This window comes from Momordica charantia (genome assembly GCF_013281855.1).
Source record: "Momordica charantia cultivar OHB3-1 chromosome 3 unlocalized genomic scaffold, Mcharantia_2.0 BLBB01000003.1, whole genome shotgun sequence".
Classification (NCBI taxonomy): domain Eukaryota; kingdom Viridiplantae; phylum Streptophyta; class Magnoliopsida; order Cucurbitales; family Cucurbitaceae; genus Momordica; species Momordica charantia.
This window is the reverse complement of record NW_028275161.1, coordinates 9525621-9541939: the sequence shown is the minus strand read 5'-3', so window position 1 is coordinate 9541939 and position 16319 is coordinate 9525621. Positions and strand designations below refer to the sequence as shown.

General features: G+C 40.7%; 1 protein-coding gene across 1 annotated transcript; it reads right to left on the bottom strand.

The window, feature by feature from the left end:
* Positions 1-2394: 2394 nt before the first annotated feature.
* LOC148212318 (uncharacterized) lies at positions 2395-2901 on the bottom strand. The gene has a single exon (XM_088122184.1). The coding sequence runs from the start codon at positions 2899-2901 to the stop codon at positions 2395-2397; it is 507 nt and encodes a 168-aa protein (XP_087978310.1).
* Between the last annotated feature and the right edge of the window lie 13418 nt (positions 2902-16319).

The following is a 16319-nucleotide window of genomic DNA, read 5'->3' as shown; positions in this document are numbered from 1 at the left end:
AGCTTCCGAACACCGTCGGGACTTTCGCAGACGTCAATTCTAATATTCCTTTTTGTTGGCAGTTTCCCGCAACTGTGAGCTCACCGCCGAGGCAACCACTTTCAATCACACCGTTATCCAGCTACCGGATATCGAGCGTTGGGGCCCAGATTTGGTTACGGAGCAAAACCTAGTGGATTTTGGCTTGGCCCTTCCGCGTAACCCTCCAGGTCCTTGTCGAAATCCTCTCTTCACTTTGCATGAACGTCGCTTTTTACCATTATCTTTGTTTGTAGACATGTCGAGACGGAGTGCTTCCTTGTATGAAAGAGAGCGTCGCCGGAATACCAGGGGTTTGGGGGCCGGTTCCAGTCGGGCTTCGGATATCGAGGTAACTGATTTGACCGAGGAGGGACTCCCTTCACAACACGTTCGATCTTCCATGCCTCCGACAGCCCCGAGGCGCTCTGCTCGACTTCATGGGACAGCTACCCCGTCCTCCCCTCAAGGTCACCCAGGAAGCTCCTTTCAAGTCCCAATTTTCCCTTTCTCTGGCCCATATAATTCTAATGCTGACGGGACAGCTTACCTGGAAAGAGCATTTAGTCTCTGGCAAGGCCTCGGCGACTCATCAAGTGGGTCAGACTTTGGTCTGTCAAATCCTCATCACAGCATCAGCACCTGCCTTAGAGATCTCCACCAGGTGAGTGCTTGGTAACCTCCAGTATTTGTCATAGCATTCTCCCCTAACGTCAAATCTTATCCTTGGCAGACTTTCAACCGTCTAGTGGTATTCTCGGGTCGAGTTGCTGACGAAATTAACCACCTCTGCTGCCATTATGCCCCTCGGGAGGAGCTGGAACAGGCCATTTCTTCCTTGAACCAGGCCACCAGCCTTCTGGAGGGTACCCAACGCGAGTTGGAAGCAGAGAAGAGAAAATCTCGAGACGAGCTAGCTAACCTGCAGAGGAGACTTGACGAGGCCAACGCTCGACTCTCTAATTCCGAGTTCTTGGCCAGGGAATTCAAGAAAACTCAGGAGTATGTTGACTTGCAAAACTCTGCCATGGAGTGCGGTGTTTCCTGGTCTCTCCGTCAGGTTTCTACTCAACACCCTGACATTGACTTTTCCTTCCTCCCGGAGCGTTTTAGGGCCGAGCGTGACGCTCCTGACGACATTGATGACGACGACGACGAGTAATAGGGTAGCTTGAGCGAGTAGTTCTTACGATTGACTTTTATGTGCTTTGTCACTATGTTGCTTGTATTCTTTTCTTTGGAATCATCAATTAACCCTTTTACCAGTCACTTACTGGCTTACGGCTCTAACCCTGATGGAGTTTTGTTGCTTTCTTTTCGTAGGTTTCTAACTCGTTGGTCATAGCCAATGGTTTTACACCCGCTGTTGTTTTTGTATTTTTACTCCATCTCATGTTTTAACCGTGCTAGGCCAATTGACCCGCTTCTGGTTTGGCCGTGTTGAGATTGTTTAATTGTTCTTTTCAAACGTGTCGATTAAAGTAGATTCATGCTTCGTCGCACATGATCGGCGTCGAGTGATGGTCGGACCCGAGCAGTGGTCGGTCCACGAGTCGTGTTTAGTCGAAAATAAAACCTATTAACAAACATAGGCTATCTCGTAAAACCGCCGACTAATGTAGATCTGTGCTCGTTCGCACTTGGTTGACGCCAACAGTGGTCGGACCCGAGCAGTGGTCGCTCCCGAGCCCTGCTCGGCCTGCTCTGTATAGCTGGTTTTACCGTCACCATGTAGGATTGGATTTACCAAGCTTACGTCGTTGAGTAGCCGTAGTCGGTACCTGTTGTCCCCTACTCTCAATTGTATTGTCGATATCTTTTGAGAGTACGCTTGTAGACGAGGCAAAGTATTTTATCAAAAAGTCTCTTGGTATCTCGTTTTGGATTTAAGAGATACAGTTGACAGAGGATCAAATAAATGGGCACTTTATTGAACACAAGGAATTATAATTAGAAATCTTGTTAAAAGTAGAAAATAACCATATTTGAAGGTAGAAATAAAAGGTCAACAGCCCCCTTAGTAGAAGTTCTGTCGTTGTCCCTCATTGAGGTATAGTAGCATTCCTGTGACACTCGTTGTTCTCCTTTAATTTCTCCTACCCCACCCGGTGTTGGGAACTTCATGGATTGGTGATATGTGGATGGTATTGCTCTGAGCATATGCATCGTCGGTCTTCCCAGTATTGCGTTGTAGGAGGATGTGTAGTTAACGACCAAAAAGTCCACCATCTTGGTGACACTCTTCGGCCCACTTCCGAATGTTACTGGCAACTCTATCCTCCCTTCGGGGATGACTCGTTCTCCCCCAAATCCTACCAGTGGTGCCGGACTACTCTTCAGCACCTTTTCTCCTAGATCCATAGCTTTATAGGCTGTCTAGGAGATGATATCCGCCGAGCTGCCCCCATCCACCAAGACTCGATGTACTTTAACATTTGCTGTCTTCAACGTGATAACAAGTGAATCGTTATGAGGGTGAAGGAGGTGAGTTACTTCGTCCTCCGAAAATTCAATTGTCACCGGCCGGTTTGTAGTATACGCGTGGTAGGCCTCATTTTGCTCGCGACTCGTCCTAGCTTGACGCACATCTGCTTTCCTTTTTCTCCCGGATTCTCTTTCTATGGGGCCCCCCATTATAGTTCGAATCTCTCTTGCGGGAGACTTGTCGCTTTCGCCGTTCTGGGTCGCTTTAGGTTCCTCTACATACTCCTTGAGGTAGCCCCTTCGGATTAGTCCTTCCACCTTTTCCTTGAGATCAAAACAATCCTGAGTTGCATGGCCGTGATCCCTGTGGAAAAGACAATACCTGCCTTTCCTGCGCTTAGCTGACGGGGCCTTCATCCTCTCCGGCCATTTAAGCAACCTTTGGTCTTTGATCTCCATCAGCACTTGCTCGATTGGAACGGTGGTCGGGGTATACTTTTCAAATTTTCGGGGTGGATCTTTCTGGCTACTCCGATCCCTCTTCTCCTATCTCGACCCCTGCGGTTTATCTCCCGACCTCTCCCTCTTTGGGTCGGTTCGCTTTTCGTCAGGTTCCCTTTTTGAGTAAAAGAACTCACCAGCGCTCATGTACCTCTGAGCTCGGCTCAGCGCCTCCGAGAAGGTGTTCGGTGCTCTCTTTCCGAACGAGAATGACAAATGTTCATCCCTGACGCCGGACATGAAGGCCAGCAGAGATACAGCGTCTGTAAGGCCTTCTACCTGCAGCTTCTCCTCGTTGAACCGGGCTACATAGTCGCGTAGACTCTCTGTCGTCCTCTGCTTAATGGTTAAAAGATAAGCCACGGGTCGGCTCCGACACCGCCCCCTACAAACTGGGTCATGAATGCTCTGGCCAAGCTCTTGAAACTCGAGATCGACCCTCGTTTTAATTGTCGGAACCATATTCTGGCCGACCCGTTTACAGTAGTCGAGAATACCCGGCACCTGACCGCTTTCGACACTCCGTAGATATCCATCCATTCCCGATAAGCATCTAGATGGTCCACTGTGTCGGTTGTCCCGTCCAATTGCTTCACCGTGGGTAGCTTGAATTTTGGAGGGACCTTTTCTCTCATGATTTCCTCCGTGAATGGTGAGTCGGCTTGATCCAGTGGTTCTTCGAGGTCGAATCCCTTCTCCTTGTGGCTATGTCGCTTCTCCGAGGACTCTGGGCGATCTGCCGGTTTGCCTTTGTCGAGACTTATCAGTTCAGAGTTTCTGTCATCATGGTCGCTCTTGCCCCCATTTGGTGCCGGGGATTTATGTTGCTTTTTCATCTTTCGAGGTTCGAAAATTCGGGTTCGTCGCCTGGTATTTCCACCTATCCGCAACTTGCTCCCTGCACTGTTCGTTGACTCCTCGGTATCGCTTTCCGCTGGGCCCTTCCCCTTTTTCAGGTCTTTGACAAGGGGCACTTCGTCGGACTCCTGTCGCTCGAATTGTCAAAGGAGTTGGGTCATGCATTGAAGCATGCCCTCTACCTTGTCTTCGAAGACCGCGAACTGCTTTTGGAATGGCTCAGGGGTCGTTAATGCCTGCACCTCGGGCAACCCCTCCTGACGCTCTTGGTTTGGCTGGCTGGTCCCATCCTCGGGTCCTCCAACCTGGGGGTCGCCCAAGTTCAGCCTCCTCTTGGCAGAGCAGTTATCATCAGAGCGCCGTGGACTCCTCTTTGGTGTCATGTTGCTCAACTGGATGCTTTAAATCGTCCCCACAGACGGCGCCAATTGTTGATGCGTGGATTTCGGTCCTCCGGTTCTCCTCCTCGCACCTACCAAACTTGTTGATCCGGGACTAGTACCTGCAAAATCAGATGAGCTAAACCGGTGCGACTCTAGTCACACGGGCTCCGATGCTTAAGTTAGCAGGAGAATAATGTGAAATGTAGCTAATTTCAGATGCCCTTACCTCTAAGGTTGGATCGCTACTTATAATCGTCAGGTTGTTCCAGAACATTCCATAGGTAGCTAACCCTAATTTCGTTGGCAGGCCTGGGTGAAACCGTGGACCGAAGACGAAGGGCTGCTGGAGGGCCGTGGGCCGAGCCCCGGGTCGGGACCGAGCCACGGGTAGGGATTGAGCCCATCGCGGCCCAGTGGCTTCCTTCCGATCTTCACCTGTACCTCGACTTTCGGTTTCCATTGCATAATAAACAGTTCAAATTCCTCCAAAAACTTGATACTCGTTCTACCCGTTATAAGCTAGCAAGAGGACCTAATGGACCTATAGATTAGAAGCTCCAACGATACGAGATTAATCCGTCAAACTCATTGATCGAGTTAATCAACATTCGTTAACTACGGGTCACTCCACTAAAGACCCGCAGTTGCACTCTTCTCACTGTAGAATGTTTTCCTATCCATGGATATACGACCATTAATGACAAGTCAATCCTTTACGAGTGCTCGTAACTCACGTTGGGTAAAATTACCGTTTCACCCATGAGTTACATCTTACTCCTTAAATACCACTGCTCCTCTAATGAACAATCCGGTTATGGTCCGACCAATAACCGGAAGTGCTTCTCGGGCCAATGAGAGGGTGGGGCCCCTTGTTCAAGTCCTAGAGACATCATTTAAGAGAACACTAATCTACTTCCATAAAGTCGAGGCGGAGTGAATTCCATCTTGTGAAGTTATGTTCCCAGCTCCCCACTCGGTCTCGTCCCCAAAATGGTAGGAATATTGAATCGGCAACTCGGGCCACTTTCACCCATACAGATCAAAGGACGAGCCCTCAAGGGTAGGAGTCTATAACTCACTCAGGATTGAGAATGAGTTGTTTGGTCATCCTATGAAATAGCAATTTGTTAGTCAATGTCTATTTCGCAGTCCGGTCTTATACAAACTCCTTGTATATGATATCCCCACTCGCATGTCTCACACGAATGACCTGGATCAAGTCGTCTGTAACATTTACAAAGTGGGTCGTATCCATAGTGTTGCCAGGATAAGGTACCCAAGCTTATCCATGTACGACAGACCTTTTAGGTTATTCACGGGACATAATCCACTTGTATATCAGGGTATATCAAATATATACCTCGTATATCAGGGGTATATCAAATATCTACCTAGTATATCAAATATATACCCAGTATATATTTGTTCTGGTTACATGATAACAACCTTGGATATTTAGTTTATTGGATTTTGGACAATGCAATGCTATGAATTCAACAATAAACTTACTGAATAAAACTTCATTGAATATACATTTCTTTTTACATAAATACAAACCACGAGTTTAGGGCAACACACCCAACAAACTCTCACTTGAACTAAACTAGAGTGGGGTGTACATTATCATGAGGCAAAGGGAAAATACAATAAACTACAGCATACACTATCCCCATTACATTTCTCCCACTTGCCATAGACTAATCGTACAAAGCAAGTAGACCTAGACTTTCTAGATGGCCCTTAAACACTTTAGCCGTGAGTGCCTTCGTAAAAGGATCGGCAAAGTTGTGCTCCGAAGCGATCTTTTTAACGATCACATCTCCTCGTTGCACTGTCTCCCGTATAAGGTGGTACTTCTTTTCGATGTGTTTGCCTCTCTTGTGGCTTCGAGGTTCTTTAGAATTTGCCACAACACCACTGTTATCACAATAAAGTGTGATGAGCAAATTCATGTTTGGAACGACTTCCAAATCTATCAAGAACTTTCTAAGCCAAACCGCCTCTTTTGCTGCTTCACAAGCTGCAACGTACTCAGCGTCCATGGTGGAGTCAGCGATGCATCCTAATTTGATGCTTCGCCAAACTACCGCTCCTCCGCTAAGAGTGAATACTGACCCAGACGTGGGTTTCCTTGAATCCTTGTCTGTTTGGAAGTTGAAGTCAGTGTATCCTGTAAGGATCAAATCCAGAGCCATACACGAGCTTGTAGTCCCTCGTTCTCCTTAGATACTTGAGGATTCCCTTAATAGAAGTCCAGTGATCATATCCTGGGTTGGATTGGTACCTATTGACCATCCCTACTGAATATCAAATGTCAGGTTTAGTGCATAGCATGGCGTATATCAAGCTGCCCACTGCACAAGCATAGGGTATACGTCTCATATCTTCAACTTCTTGAGGTGTCTCAGGACATTGTTCCTTTGACAAATGAATTCCATGCCTGAATGGTAATAAGCTTTTCTTGGAATTCTGCATCGAAAATTGAACAAGCATCTTGTCGATATAAGTTGCTTGATACAGGGCTAACGTTTTGTTCTTGCGATCCCTTAAAATTTGGATGCCAAGAAAATACCGAGCTTCTCCCAAATCCTTCATTTGGAACTCAGTCGCTAGCCACTTCTTTATGTCAATGAGTTCACCTATATCATTCCCAATGAGTAGGAAATCATCCACATACAACACTAAAAAGGCTAGAGTGTCGTTGATGATCTTCTTGTATACACAAGGCTCATCAACGTTTTAGTCAAAACCATAAGATTTGATCGTACTATCCAACCTTATGTTCCATGATCGAGATGCTTGTTTCAGTCGCTATATAGATCGTTTAAGCTTGCAAACCTTTTGCTCTTGACCTTGTGCTATGAACCCTTTGGGTTGAGACATATAAATACTTTCTTCAAGATTGCTATTCAGAAAAGCAGTTTTGACGTCTATTTGCCATATCTCATAGTCATAATACGTGGCAATGAACAAAAGTATTCTAATGGACTTAAGCATAGCTACTGGGGAGAATGTTTCTTCATAGTCCACCCCTTCCCTTTGTGTGTAGCCTTTTGCCACAAGTCTCGCCTTATAGGTCTGTACCTTTCCTTCAGCGTCTCGTTTTCGCTTATAGATCCGTTTGCACCCTATGGGTTTTACCCAGTCAGGTTGATCTACAAGTTCCCAAACAGAATTGAAGTACATCGACTCCATTTCCAGGTCCATTGCTTTGACCCATTTGTCATTGTCAGTATCTTCCATTGCCATTTTGTAGGTCAATGGATATTCGACGCCGTCATCAGGTATGACAACTTGGGTTTCAGTTAAACCTACATAGCGGTCAGGTTGTGACACATCACTCCCACTACGTCGAGGCACCCTCAATACTTGAGGTGGATGTGACTGACGTGATGTATTGGCTTCATCAACAACTCTTGTTGTAGTGCCAGTTTGATCAACAACTCTTGTTGACGTGTCTGTAGCCTCGTCGGAAATCTCGTTAATCACTACCTTACTCCATGGTTTATGATCTCGAACGTGGTCTTCTTCCAAGAAAGTGGCATTTGTCGATACAAACACTCTGTTTTCTTGAGGATCGAAGAATATACCACCTCTCGTCTCTTTAGGGTAACCTACGAATAGGCATACTTTTGAACGATACTCCAGTTTCTGTGGGTTAGTCATGAGCACATGTGTCGGGCATCCCCAAATGCAGAAATGACGAAAACTAGCTTTACGACCCTTCCATAGCTCCAAGGGTGTTTCAAAAACACTCTTTGATGGAACTACGTTCAAAATATAAACCGCAGTCTCCACTTTGCAATCCCAAAACGAGTTAGGCAACTGAGCATAGCTCATCATTTATCGAACCATGTCCAACAGGGTTCTGTTTCTCCTTTCTGATACACCGTTTTGTTGAGGTGTACCAGGGGCTGAGAGTTGGGACATGATTCCATGTTCTATCCTATAGTCCTGGAATCTCAAGTCCATATACTCTCCACGACGATCTGATCGAAGTGTTTTAAATGGTTTTACCTAATTGATTTTCAACTTCAGTCTTGTACTCCTTGAACTTTTCAAGGGCTTCAGATTTATGTTACATTAGGTATAAATAATCATACCTTCAATAATCATCTATAAAAGAGATGAAGTATTCATACCCTCCTCGAGCTTTAACATTCATCGTGCCACAAAGGTCTAAATGTATAAGTTCTAAGGGCTCTTTGGCTCTATAACCTTTTCCAGTAAAAGGTCTTTTAGTCATCTTGCCTTCAAGACAAGACTGACATGGTGGAAAGAATCGTCTTCTAACTCACTTAGAATGTCATTCTTAACGAAACTACCAATCCTATTGAGATTAATGTGACCTAATCTTAAGTGCCAAACAAAGGTATTTTCTTTGTGAGAAACTTTTTGCCTTTTATTTTGAGTTCTAACATTTTTAAACAACTCGATATTTAAAACTGCTTTAGTTATGGTTAGCCTTAGCACATACAAGTTGTTTTCAAGCAAAGTAGAACAAATATTAACTCCATTTCTTGAAATGAACGCTTCATTCAAATTAAATGAAATGGAATACAAATATTCTAACAAACAAGAAACTGAAATTAAGTTCCTTTTAATATTAGGAACTACGTACACATTATCTAATAATATATACATATTCTTGTTTGTAAAGAACTTGAGCTCCCCTACCGCCACAGTTGAGACGACTTCTCCCATTCCGACCTTGAGAGTCATCTCTCCGGCGTCGAGCTGCCTCCAGGAACTAATTCTTTGAAATGAAGAACAAACATGATTAGTGGCTCCTGAATCCAGTATCTAGGCGGAGTCATCATTATCCACTAAACATGTTTCTAAAACAAGTAAATTATATTTACCTTCGTTGGCTTTCTTCTTTTCAGCCAAGTATTTTAGGTAGTTGCACTTCCAATGCCCGTCCATATTGCAGTGGAAACACTTTCCTTTCTCTGCAACCTTGGCCTTGCCTTTCTAGGTAGCGGCATCAGCGGAGTCGGGTTTAGACCCCTTACCAGCAGCCTTCTTCTTCTTGAAAGTCCTACTTCCAGAAGAAGAGGGTGCAGACTTGGTTTCAGATGATGAACCTCGGTTGAATCTCTTTGAGGTGGCAACCTTTGCCTCCCTCTCTTGTCTCTTACTTTTCATAAGAGACTGGTAGGTCTGCAGCTCGTTTAAGAGTGTGGTAAGAGTGTACTCCAGCTTATTCATAATGCATTGCTGCAGAATGGCAGGAAACTCATCGAAAAAGATTCCAGAATGAAGCTGACCTGACTCTGCTCGTCTATGACAGCCCCATTCGACTCTGGTACGTTGAAGTGGACATCAGGTTGAGAACGTGTTCTCGCATTAAGGAGCCCTCCTTCATGCGGGAGTTGAAAATGAACTTAAGGGCTTCATGTCGAACCTGTGAGGACGGTTGTCCAAACATGCTCTGCAGCGAGTCCATGATCTCCTTAGCAGTGACCGTGTCCTCGTGCTTCTTAGCAAGCACATTAGATATGCTCGCCAAAATATAGACTTTGGCCTTGTCTTTGGCCTTGATCCATCTATCATAGACGTTGCGCACCGCCACAGTGGCATTAGGCGTAGGAGCTTGAGGACAATCCTGTTGCAAGACGAACCTAAGATCATCTATCACAAGAATAGTGTTTAGATTCCATTTCCATTGTTTGTAATTCTTGTCGTTATGTTTTTGGGCGGCTAGGAGTGCAATAATGGAAGTAAGACATGCTGAAAGTAAAAACAAACCTATATTAGTTTCATGCATTAGCCTTTAAACCCAATCAAATTTTAGCAAAAGTGATTAAGCACCCTAACAAAAATGTTCTGGAAAGATGCTTCAGTGATTTAGAACAACAGCCACCGTAGGGCAGACAGGTACTCCTTCATTGAATCGAGACGTTTTCAACTAAATTTTACACCAGAATAACTCTTATTTCTATAAACTTTAGTCATCGTTTATTTGGTCAGGAAATTGCTGACTAACTTGACAACTCCCCGTAAGTGTGACCCATCATTTTCGAACCTCAGAGGTCCACCCCAATAATCCTGCCATAAGGAAGGAAAATATTGGAGCAAAACCTAAGAGACCCCTATCAATTTTTGGAGTTTGCCTTGGTTTTGATTGAACTCTCCGTAGGGATGGTCGCTCTAGGGCGACACGAGGCCGACCATGAAACTCACAGTGTGAATATAAAGGAAAACGTGAAAGAGAGAGAAAAGTATGTTATATATACTTTGTATATCAAATATATACACTGTATATTACATATTCTCTTTTCCACCCACTTAGTATTCTAAGACTAGGGTATATTATTTAGATAAATCCAGCAAAGTGAAATTAACTAAGTGAATTTTTAGTCGGCCCAATATAACTATTATATTGGTAGTTGTACATTAATGTTTTAGTTCATTAAACATTTTAATAAACCAACGACATTATTGCATGTATATAAAATATTGACTAGTTCAACCCCCAGGTCGGTTCCTAGGTAAAGGTGTTTCCTTACGGTCAGCTTAAATACCTCAACCTAAACAGAACATTCCTTAGACAGGGTTCCCTTATAGACAATATTTTATATTTAGTCTTTTATCATTTCATTTTAAACCTGGTTAAAACAAAGTAAAAGACTACCCGCTAATCATATTAGAAGATATAACTTAAGATCTAATTAATTTTAAACCCCTTTAAAATTAATTAACCTGACCCTATGTTTGCATGCAATTTTTTATTATAGATTTTAATTTCTATCTACCACATTTTATAACTCTTATAAAATTTAACAAATTAAAACTATAATCATGCATTTTAAACATACATTAATATAACAATTATATTCACCAAAGTAATGTCATGCTCAATGCAACTTTATTTTCATCTAATTAATACAACACTTATATTAATCATGAAAATAAAACATGCATTCATACATTATAACATTTATAACTATATGATGCATGATCATACATACATACATGCATTCAAACATACATATTAGGCATGTAACCTATGGTGGAATTTTAAAACTATATGGCACACAATATGCAATATGCTTTTAATTAAAATATACATTCATAATGCATAAAATAATTAAATAGCAAAGTTGGACCGATTTTTGGCACCCTAAGAAAGCAAAATAATATAAAAACAATAAGAAAACGACCGCAACTGCAACGCCCTCGAACCGTGAACCAGCCGAAAAATACCCGGGACAGCACCACAGCGCCTAAGGGCAGTGCAGCAGCGCCACGACGCTACAGTGAAGCGCTATGGCACTGTGTGCTGTCCACGCAGCGCCATGGCGCTGTCTGTGCAGTCTGCTTCGTCTTCTTCGCTGTTTTCTGCAAATTTTCACCAAATCCGACGCCACGAACAACTTTCGAGCGACCTGGACTTACAGACTCGATATAGAAACTCAATGCCCAAAACACCAGGCTTTTACATGATCAAATCAAGACTTCAATTGCATTCTACAAGCCAAAAACCGAAAATTTTCCAACTCGCAAATCCATATTTCGAAAATATGAAAACACCTACCAAGAACACCGATTTTGCTCCCAAAAATCAGAACATCAACCTGGCTTTAATACCAATTGATGGGATGTGAATCCCGGAGCGGAAGCGGATCATCGTTCATGACTTTTTGAGAAAACAAAAACAAAGGTGTGAAGAAGAAAATACAGGGGAAACTTACATTTGAACTTTTCTTCAACGATTTCGACCCGAACACCACCAAACGATCTTCCGTGCTATCCTCTTAGGTTTCGAGATCGCGCTTGTAGGAGCAATTCGTTTGGAATCACAGGGAGAATTAAGAAAGATTGTGTTTGATTGAGAGCAAATTGCTTGGGATTTCTCCGTTGTTTCTAATGCAGAACCATTTTGCAATTAACCACCTATTCCGTGGGGTTAACTCCCCACGTCATAACTGCCCCCCACTCCCCTGCAATTAAGACTTAATTATTTATCATATAAATAGAATCATATTCTATAGCATTTCTCTCATATAATCTATAGTTCTAATGTACATCTTATGCACATTATTTTTAACCTATAGTTTTAATATGAATCTTATTCATATTAATTTTATTTCAATAATATTCAAATAATTTCTCTCATAATATATAGTTTTAATTTATAATTAACTACATAACGTATCAATATACATATAATCCCTTAAGTAATTGAACAGTTCAAATTCTTCCGAAAACTTGATCCTCGTTTTACCCATTATGAGCTTGCAAGGGGACCTAATGGACCTACAAATCAGAAGCTCCAACGATAAGAGATTAATTGGTCAAACTCATTGACCGAGTTAATCAACATTCGCTAACTACGGGTCACTTCATTAAAGACCCGCAGTTACACTCTTCTCACTGCAGAATTTTTTCGTGTCCATGGATATACGACCATTAATGACAAGTCAATCATTCACGAGTGCTCATAACTCATGTTGGATCAAATTACCGTTTTACCCTTGAGTTACATCTTTCTCCTTAAATACCACTGCTCCTTTAATGAACAACTCGATTATGGTCCGACCAATAACCAGAAGTGCCTCTCGGGGAGGAGTGAATTCTATCTTGTGAAGCTATGTTCCCAGCTTCTCACTCGATCTCGTCCCTAAAATGGTAGGAATATTGAGTCGGCAACTCGGGCCACTCTCACCCATACAGATCAAAGGACGAGCCCTCAAGGGCAGGAGTTCATAACTCATTCAGGATTGAGAATGAGTTGTTTGGTCATCCTATGAAATAGCAATCTGTTAGTCAACGACGTTACATCTAAAGATTGTCTATTTCGTAGTTCGGTCTTATACAAACTCATTGTATAGGATACCCCTACTCTCATTTCTCCACACGAACGACCTGGATCGAGTCGTCTGTAACATTTACAAAGTGGGCCGTATCCATAGTGTTGCCAGGATAAGGTACCCAACCTTATCCATGTACTATAGACCCTTTAGGTTATTCACGGGACATTATCCACTCGTATATCAGTAGTATCTCAAATATATACCTCGTATATCAGTGGTATATCAAATATATACCTAGTATATCAAATATAACCCAGTTTATATACTGTCCCGGTTACATGATAAGAACCTTGGATGTTTAGTTTATTGGATTTTGAACAATGAAATGCTATGAATTCAACAATAAACTTATTGAATAAAACTTTATTGAATATACATTTCTTTTTACATAAATACAAACTACGAGTTTAGGGCAACACACCCAACTCGACATATAAGATAAGTTTTCATATCCAAGTCTAGCTTGTTAAATACCCTAAGTGATAAGCCAAATTTTCTTTATACCTCATGTGGCATTGTATTTGGAACATATATATATATTTTTTCTATATGTTCAAATTTCCAAAAAAATATCAAGAGAATTCCTCAGCTTGATTCTCTTGTGATTTAGGCGAACATATGTTCCAAATAAACCTTAGTACCAACTTTAATTTCTTTGTTTAAGGAAATAAACAATTAATGTGTACAATTTTATCTTTTCTTACTTAACCCATTTTCCTTGAAACATCACTCAGAAATTAGGGTATTAAAAGTTCAATATCTACCCTTATAAGTATCATAACCCACTACATACATGATGTATAATGGCTCAAATGGTATCAAATGCACAAGTAATCCTTGAATATTTTATATTTTGTGCATTTGATCCTTTAGTGTACTCACTAGTGTTCCTTTATTCTTTATCAAAAATTTAAATTCTATTTCTTTTGTTCTTTTCAGCACAATCTTTATCCTTTAAGGAACTTCTTAATTATCTCCTTATTCAAAGTAATCCCCAAGTTTCTCCCACTTTTTAAGATTCCATTTAACCTTAGAGGAATACTGCTTAGTGAAAAGTAGAAATATTTCCTTTAAATTTAAAAAAAAGCATGCAACTTAAATCAACTAAAAATATTTCTTAAATTCACAATAATGCAATGAATTTAATATTTAACAATGGCTCATTCAATAATGAAACATGTTTGAAATTAACCTTAAGTATTTATAAAAATACATTATATTTAAACTCAATGAGGACAACAAAATACCTAGCACAACATTGATAGCCTTCCTTTGGACTGACAATATAAACTTGCAAGTGGTACTCTCAATGTGGTGATCAAACATTGATAACCAATCCTGTCAGGCGAAAGCCTTCATTTGGCCGACAATCACTCACATGGCACAAGTTAATATTATCCATGTTTATCACCAACTAACTATATGTCTACTTGTTATTTGGCCAAACTTAAGTGTTCCTTTGGGCCAATTATATAAAACGCATAAATACACAAACTCACTAACATCTGATAATTTTGAAAGATATCAATATCATAAATCAGAGGCTACTTTGGCAGCATGATTCATCAAATTAACATCAACTAAAAGAATCAGACAATTATGCCACACATGTACCTTTATTTATTATTGATCATATCATTATGAAAATAAATTACCAAAATTATTTTCAAGATTAATAATAATATCTTTATGCATAACTTAATAATGGGAAATATCCTCTGAACAAAGAAAAATCAAAACTAGATTGACCAAAAGGAATTTTATTGATATTTTAACTCATCAGTAACTCGACATAGGCTACGAAACACTCATTGTAGCGCACAATAATCCAATATCAATATTTCACTCCATAATAGTATGTTTTTTGTTATTTGGCCAAATTGTGACCTCCTTTTGGACCGATCACAATTCAGATAAACAACAACATATACTAAAAAGTTCATAAAATATTGTTTTCGAATGAAAATAAAATACTTTTATTTTCAGCAATTAACAACAATATTTTCTTCATAAGTATTGATAAAATATAAATTTATTCACCATAATAATCAACCATTAATAAACAAAACTAAAACAAAAATCCAACAATTATCCATATTAAGTTATGCCAAAAAATATATATATCGACATGTATTCCTACACAATTAAACCTTTTTATCTTTAAACTGCACTGGGCTTTTAGCCCAATACAATATTAAACTTCAAATCAAATTGTGTCAGCCCATTGGCCTAGCATGATACGAGTCCATTTGTGACCAATTACATATATCAAAGGAGCAATTATTACAAGAAAGGCAAGGAAGATTCAAGAGGCTTTCATACTGCACCTTCAAAAGCTTGTTGATGCACAAGAACCAACAAAGAGTTTTGAGCCCGAATTTATTCATAATGTTACTTCAATGAGTCAAGAAGAGAATGAAGCAATGATGGCACGGGAAAAGTTGTCTATTTTGAGAGATGACACGGAGGACAAAAAAAGTGTGCAGATTCGTGAACAGGTGCCTTTGCAGATTGCACCACTTTGGAGTTTGTGAAGTCAAAAGTTGTCAAACCATATCCAAATGTGAAGCGCCTCTTACAGCACATAGATAAGACCATTTGAAGCATGACTACGTTTTCTGATCCGCATTTAAGTGTCTAGAATGATGTGCAATCCAGTTTTAATTTGCATGTCTTATTTTCTACAATTTGCATTAAGTAGTATTTTGAAAAACTTTTGGTGTTCTTATGTTGAACGACCATTTGGCCTATTTAAAGGCTTGTAATGCTCTTGTTATGGATAACTTAAGATCAAAACATATTGAAATTCAAGAACTTTTGTTCCTTAACACTTTTGGTGTTGCTTCTTTCAAATCTTGCTTTAGGTTTGATGTTAAACCGATTCATTGGATTAGTCTCGATCAAGCTAATTCTGGAGTGAGTCGTCTTAGGATCTAGGAGTGACCATCGTAGATTCTAAGTCCGATCTAAGTTAGTCGTTTTTGTGAATGTTTGCAAGGATCCTAGAAGGACCTCTAGCTTTGTAAACCCGAGCAACCTTGGCGCTTATCATAGCACCACTTTACTGTAGGTGGTGGCACTAATAACACTTTTTTTTAATACCACAATTTATAATCTTTGATTTGCAAACTAAAATAGTGTCAAACTTTTTCAAATCAATCATGATATTTGAACAATTTGTCGTCATTAAGAATATTAAATCATTCAAAATTATTTAATAATTCAGCAATCCAAATAATTCTGATAACATGTTTAAACAAATATGTTATTTAAAAGAACAACAATTCTAAATATCCAATAATCATCCATGTAAAAC

What these genes read in the sequence shown, in the direction of transcription:
- LOC148212318 (XM_088122184.1), bottom strand. Translation starts at nt 2,901, where the DNA reads ATGGAGATCAAAGACCAAAGGTTGCTTAAATGGCCGGAGAGGATGAAG.